General features: G+C 36.6%; 1 protein-coding gene across 2 annotated transcripts in view; it reads right to left on the reverse strand.

The window, feature by feature from the left end:
- Positions 1-303: 303 nt before the first annotated feature.
- LOC113222981 (ATP-binding cassette sub-family E member 1) overlaps positions 304-7272 on the reverse strand; it is a 15531-nt gene continuing 8562 nt past the window's right edge. Inside the window, exons 4-9 of one of the 2 annotated variants that reach the window (XM_026452555.1) lie at positions 4598-4695; positions 3501-3618; positions 2507-2644; positions 2306-2375; positions 1613-1709; positions 304-415 (exon numbers count right to left, since the gene is read on the reverse strand). In XM_026452555.1, the coding sequence (XP_026308340.1) occupies positions 322-415; positions 1613-1709; positions 2306-2375; positions 2507-2644; positions 3501-3618; positions 4598-4695 (615 nt within the window). In that variant the 3' untranslated portion in view covers positions 304-321. The remainder of the gene's footprint in view (positions 416-1612; positions 1710-2305; positions 2376-2506; positions 2645-3500; positions 3619-4597; positions 4696-7272) is intronic. The other variant, XM_026452554.2, reaches the window with a different exon arrangement.

Here is a 7272-nt window from a genome sequence, read left to right on the forward strand (position 1 = left end):
TAAGCCTGTGTGTGTGTGTATGTGTGAAAATGAGAGAGAGAGAGAGAAAGATAGCTGGGAAAAGCTAAGGGTCTGCTTCCCATAAAGCTATGGAATTTGCAAATGATTTCAGAATATTCCTAGGCTCCCTGGAAGCAGGGGTGTTAACAAATGACTCTTGCACTGAGAACGTCTGTTCTAGATAAAGGTAAATTTAGGTGGTAGCTATAAACAAAGAAGATTAAAAAATATGTACATGACATTGACAGACCCAGTGTTTAATCTTAACAAATCTGTAAAAATCGCCAAACAAAACAACACAGTAACATGCCAGATCTCTACTTACCTATCTGGATTTATTAGAGATCGTATAGTAATAGCAGCCTTTAAACGCTGCTTGACATCTAGGTAACTAGAAGGCTCATCAAACATGAAACTATGAAAAATAAAAATAAAAAAAAGCAAATATAATAAGTCTGAAAGACAAGACATTCTACCTTGCATATTATTTTAAAGCAGTGTAGTATCAAGAGCTTCTGATTTAACCACAACAAAAATCTCCAATAGTAATGAAGAGTCTACTTGTGATGGTAAAAATTTCTGTATTCTGTTCAGAAGTAGAAGGAAAAAATTACAGAAAGCATGATTATACACCAAGTTTGGAAAGGGTCTACCAGTTTAGGCTAATTTACAAATTGGTAACTTCTCATAAAAAGTATTCTGATATAGTCTCAAGTAGTTTGGAGAGTTTTCTCTTAAGTCAGCTGCATGTAAGCACAGTTTTTTGGAGGGTATTGCAAGAATTTATAGAATACTTCGTGGAGAAGTTAGCCTTCACCAGACAACAGGGCAGAAATGTGGAAAAAGGAGCAATAAATATCTGGGAGGAAAGACATTAAACGTAGGAAGGAAATGTTCCTCTCCTCTCTCTCACATGGCATGCCACAGTGATCTACGGTGATTTAAAAAACCTCGTGCTTTGCTTCAGATATTAAAAAGCTTGCTAGCCTGGCTGGAGGGCTTAAGTCTTAAAATCTTTTCACATAAAAAGAGGACTTAGGCCGGGCGCGGTGGCTCACACCTGTAATACCAGTACTTTGGGAGGCAGAGGCAGGCGGATCATGAGGTCAGGAGATTGAGACCATCGTGGCTAACATGGTGAAACCCTGTCTCTACTAAAAATACAAAAAAAAAAAAAAAAAATTAGCCAGGCATGGTGGCGGGCGTCTGTGGTCACAGCTACTCAGAAAGAAGGCTGAGACAGGAGAGTGGCGTGAACCCAGGAGGTGTAGCTTGCAGTGAGCCAACATCGCACCACCGCACTCCAGCTTGGGCAACAGAGTGAGATTCCGTCTCAAAAAAAGAGGGCTTAGATAATGAATAACTGACTTTATATAAAAATTTCTGGCACCTATCAGTTATAAACTATCTAAATAAATAAAGATTTTCCCCTGTGAATATAACAGGGAAAATGGGTAGTGGATACACAACTGCTTCAACATCCTACCTTGAAATTAGGGCCTTAGATACTATTTCTATTAATTTCTCTCAAAACCATTCCTCTATTAGCAGCATTACAACTGAAAACTCTACAATATGGATGAAGATAAACAAAAATTGTAAAGTAACCTACATATCAGCTTTCTGTATGCAAACGACAGCACAAGCAAATCTCTGCAACTCTCCTCCTGAAAGATCTTCAACATTTCGTTCTTTTAGGTGGGTTAAATCTACAAAGAACATAGAGGCATTGTGCTCAATGTATTTCACCTCTTCCAGGTAAAACGTATACTGCATGTCATCGTTTGAAGTTTGAATGCCATTTCAGTTGAAAATTGTTTAAAGTAAATATAACAATTACTAAAGATTTTCCCATTTATTTCAGGAATCCACATAAAGATGTGTACTTTCATCACTTAAGTTTGGGGCCTACTGAAATATATACACAAAATGGCTGGGCGCAGTAGCTCACGCCTGTAATCCGAGCACTTTGGGTGGCTGAGGTGGGTGGATCATCTGAGGTTGGGAGTTCAAGACCAGCCTGACCAACATGGAGAAACCCTGTCTCTACCAAAAATACAAAAAATTAGCTGGGTGTGGTGGTGCGTGCCTGTAATCCCAGCTACTTGGGAGGCTGAGGCAGAAGAATCGCTTGAACCCGGAAGGTGGAGGTTGTGGTGAGCCAAGATTGCACCACTGCACCCCAGCCTGGGCAACGAGAGTGAAACTCCATCTCAAAAAAAAAAAAAAAAACCAAAAAAACATACATATATGTGTGTGTGTGTGTATATACACACAATCACACACACACAAAATAAACACTTACCAAGCTGCTGACATACAACTGCCTGTGTCTTTGTTTCATCTTTTCGGTCCAAAATAGATCCCACTGTCCCCTGCCACAATACAGCAAAAATAGTTACTATTTTCTTTCAATATTAAGAATCACAAAGTAAAACACATTTATTTTGATATGTCTTTTATACTTCTACCAATATCCATTAAATTCCCTCTATCAAAAACTGACCTTTGCAGCCTTAGGAATCTGGTCTACATATTGAGGTTTGATGATGGCTTTTAGGTCATCTTCTAGAATCTTGGTAAAGTAATTTTGTAACTCAGATCCACGGAAATAAGTCAAAATCTCTTGCCAGTCAGGAGGATCCTAAAAAAAAAAAAAAAAATACAGAATCACGTGAATTTAGTAATACAAAGACAAAGAGGACGAATGATATAGGAAATAGAACATATATGCAAATAGAATACTTGTGGCTTTTAACTTAAGATTGGAGGCGAACATAATTAATAAGTCTCCTTTCCCTATAAGAGCAAAGAAAGAAAACAGAACAGATACTATGTTATTCAAAACCAGATTCCCAGCACCTAGGACATAGAAAGGCATCTAATAAGAGGTTAAGCTGGAAGGAATGTTTCCTGCTCATATTTTCAAAACAAGTGAAAATGTTTTCAAGTATCCAAGAAATCTTTCTGGATACTTAACCAAGGATTCAGAAATGAAATGTAAAATACACTTATGATTTATTTGAACAATTAATAGGGTGGCATCCACACTCTGGTGAAGCTCTATTTTATAATATCTACAAATAAAAATATCTAACTTAAGAACATTACACAGTGGCCCCTAAATTTCTTTATGTACTAAAGTTGGAAATTTACCATTCGTAAGTCAAAAGCCTAATCAAACTATTCACTGCAACAAAAACTAATTGAGCTATTTTTATATTATTGGGACAAATGAAATAGAAACATGTGTAATATAGCAGAATCAAGCAGAATTCTGCTTCAGATCAAGGCTTAACAACTCAGAATTTTCAGTTAAGTAACATTAACAGATTTTTAGTTAAAAAAGTACAAAAGAGCTTTATTTATAAATTTTGCAGCATTAATTCCACAAATAATCCTGAAAATAAGAATATTTTAAAAATACACATATCACCTACCCCACAACATCTCATAAAACTGACTCATGATATTAATTTTTACAAGGTGATAATACGTACATCATACTTTCCAAGGTTTGGCTTTTGTTTTCCTGCTAAAATTTTTAAAGCAGTTGACTTTCCAATACCATTAGTACCAACTAATCCCAAAACTTCACCTGGACGAGGGATAGGCAACCTGTTACAAGTATACAAAAATAATAAAACTCAGACTTACATAGAAAAAGCCACATAATATCAGAATGATATATTTTATTGCACTTGCACTTCACATACATCCATTAATAAGTTAAGAAACATATACCAGATATTATTGGCTATTAGAAAAAAACAGCCAAGATTAACTTACGCTGTTAATTGTTAGAAATGCATCCATAAACAACATTATTCCAAGTTTTATTTATTCAGTTTTCAAAGTCCATCCTAAAGTAAATTTCTTCTTTACATGTAAGGCGCAGTTTTAATGTATAACAAAATGCTTTGGTAATAATTACATAGCAGGTGCACCCTCACAATGTCTTTCTTTTCTGGCCTGCCATTTACTTACTAAGGAGAGAAGTGCCACATCAACCAGAAATATTCCACTTCATTCTCCCTGCTGCAGTAGGCTCCTTAAAGCTGGCAGGTTAAGAAATACTTTTTTATTAGTAAAATCTAGACTCCTAGATTCAAAGTATTAGTGTTCAGCAGATAAAAATCCCAAACTAAGGATTTGTGAGTTGTATTATTATGATGTCCAAATTCAAAGTGGTATTCTCTGTAGCTCATCAAATTAATGGATAAACAAAATCAAAGGTAAATTCCTTTAAAAGTTATTTTGGGGATAAGGGTACTAGGAACAACAGTGACTCTCAGTCCTAGTTGTATATTAGAGTCACCTGGGATTTTTTAATATACTAAGGTCCAGACCCGACAATGTAATTAAACTGGGCTGCAAGCTGGCCATTAGTAGCTTTAAAAAGTCCCATAGATAATTGCAATGTTAGCCAGAATGAACCACAGACATATACAGTATGATTCTGCATGATGTTATAATATTGTATTTTCCTTTAGTGACTGGTTAATAGCATTTCCCCCATCTTCTGCATTTCTCTTAAAATTCCAAATGTATTTTACGCTTAACTCGACAGAAGAGGAATCTTGATGTGAAAATATACCTGTGAAGTTTGAAGGCATTGGCACAATATCGATGTGTGGTTTCTTTTTCCAGGTTGCTTGGTAGATTGACAATTGACAAGGCGCCAAAGGGGCATTTCTGTTATTTAAAAAATTAATTTTTGTATTAATTTGTAGACATATACACATAACTAAAATGGCTTAAAAATATTTTTATAAGCAATCTTCTAAACATGAGGACTTTCATAAATATGTGAAATACTGTTACATTTCCTTTTACTATTTACTTAAAAATAAAAGGTTCCTTGAACATTAGAATCATATCAATTGTCTCTCAGTATATGCAGGGAAAATTGTTCCAGGACTGCCAAGTACACCAAAATTGGCAAATACTTAAGTCCTGCAGTCAGCCCCACAGAACCTGAGCAAAAGAAAAAGTCAGCCCTTTCTAAAATGGTTTTGCATCCTGGAAATACTCTTATTTCCAGTTGGCATTTGGTTGGGGGGAAAAAAATCCATGTGTATGTAGATCTGTACAGTTTGAACCTGTGATTTCATGGATCAATTGTAACTTGATATTCCCTTTAGTGATGGGCATAATCCTATACATTTAAAGAGTGCTTAATACTTATTGAAAAACCTTATAAAACTTGAGGCTTTTCGTTTGGTTTTGTTAAAACATATTAGATAAGGGGAGGCTAAGAGGCAAGTCAACAAAAAAGTCACTGAATATATAACTTCATATTCTTTCCAAAACAGATGTTCTCCCTCTGTTTCCTTCAATTATTACTGCCCTTGTATGCTTCCTATTATACTTTGTAAAGTCGTTTGAGGTCATGGATCTTATCCTTTTTTGGGCTATTTCCATCCCACCAATAGCTAGCACATTTGCACAGACCAGGGATTAATGTCTTTCCATTATGACTTTTATCTATCCTATATGAAAAACATACTTGAATTCTCGAAGTCAATTCACATTAAAAAACAAAACACAACATGACAAAACAAAACACATAGGCTTATCCAAATAACATTTGACTGTAAGGTGACTGTCCAAGGAACAAGAATGACAAAAACAGGAAAGTCATTTAAGAATGGTAATGTGGTTAGAAAAATTTCTCGTAAGTACAGGCAACTACAGAGGTACATGCAAAGATTATAACCTCATATTATTAGAGATCTGCTCAGCAGACATGTTCAGTGAGCTCAGGGGACCAATTCAAAGTTTCTGTGTTTAGAGATTCCAGGGAATTTCCATTTTATACGTTACAAAAACAGAGAATTACTCTTGTTTTCTAATAAAGAAAGAAATAAAAAAAAATAAAGAAATAAAGAGGGTAATTTCCACCGTCTAACCAAAACTATTAAGTTTTTACAAATTATATTTTTCTATCAGTGGAGTTACCTCCATTATCCTCTTCTCTTAAATGTACATAGAATGATTATATGCTGCAAGTGATTTAAACTTCTTTAATTCCACAAGGAAAAAAATATCCACTGTTTATATATGAGGTCCATTATAATATCTTAGTGTTCAGGAATTATACATTACTTCCCCACTCTCAGAGAATCATCTCATCAGTATGTTTTGAGCCACTCAAGAGTACATCCAAAATTTAAATTTTAAATTAATCTAATTTTCTTACAGCAGCAAAGAAAGAGAATAGATACTCTAGTGCTCAAAACCAGATTCCCAGCACCCAGGGTACAGGCAGGTATCCAATAAGAGATTAGTAAATATTTGCTGGAAGGAATGCTTCCTGTTTATATTTTCAAAGCAAGTGAAAATGTTTCAGGTACCCACAAAATCTTTCTGGATACTTAAACAAGGATTCAGAAACCAATGTGAAACATACACGATTTACTTGAACAATAGCGTGGTATCTGAACTCTGGTGAAGCTCCTTTTTATAACATCTACAAACAGAAAGATCTAAATTAAGTACGTTACACATTAGCTCCTAAATTTCTTTTATGAACTAAAGTTGGAAATTTACCATTCAAGAGTCAAAAGCCTAATCAACTATTCAAGGCAACAAAAATTATTAATAATTGAGCTATTTTAAGTATTATACTATTGGGAAAATTCAACAGAAGCATGTGTAATACAATAGAAGAAACACTTAAGAATTAGGCTAAATTTTAAAGTTTTTGGCTGTGAGCATCTCTGTTTAAAAGGTGTGAATTTAGGGCGGAGCAAGATGGCCGAATAGGAACAGCTTCAGTCTCCATCTCCCAGTGCGAGCGACACAGAAGACCGGTGATTTCTGCATTTTCAACTGAGGTACTGGGGTCATCTCCCTCGGGAGTGCCGGACAATCGGTGCTGGTCAGCTGCTGCAGCCCGACCAGCGAGAGCTGAAGCAGGGCGAGGCATCGCCTCACCTGGGAAGCGCGAGGGGGGAAGGGAGTCCCTTTTCCTAGCCAGGGGAACTGAGACACACAACACCTGGAAAATCGGGTAACTCCCATCCCAATACTGCGCTGTAACACCGGCACACCAGAGATTATATCCCACACCTGGCCGGGAGGGTCCCATGCCCACGGAGCCTCCCTCCTTGCTAACACAGCAGTCTGCGGCAATCTAACCGCAAGGCAGCAGCGAAGCTGGGGGAGGGGCGCCCGCCATCGCTGAGGCTTAAGTAGGTAAATAAAGCCGCTGGGAAGCTCGAACTGGGTGGAGCTCACAGCAGCTCAAGGAAACCTGCCTGTCTCTGT

Source organism: Piliocolobus tephrosceles, unplaced genomic scaffold (genome assembly GCF_002776525.5).
Source record: "Piliocolobus tephrosceles isolate RC106 unplaced genomic scaffold, ASM277652v3 unscaffolded_37107, whole genome shotgun sequence".
Lineage (NCBI taxonomy): Eukaryota > Metazoa > Chordata > Mammalia > Primates > Cercopithecidae > Piliocolobus > Piliocolobus tephrosceles.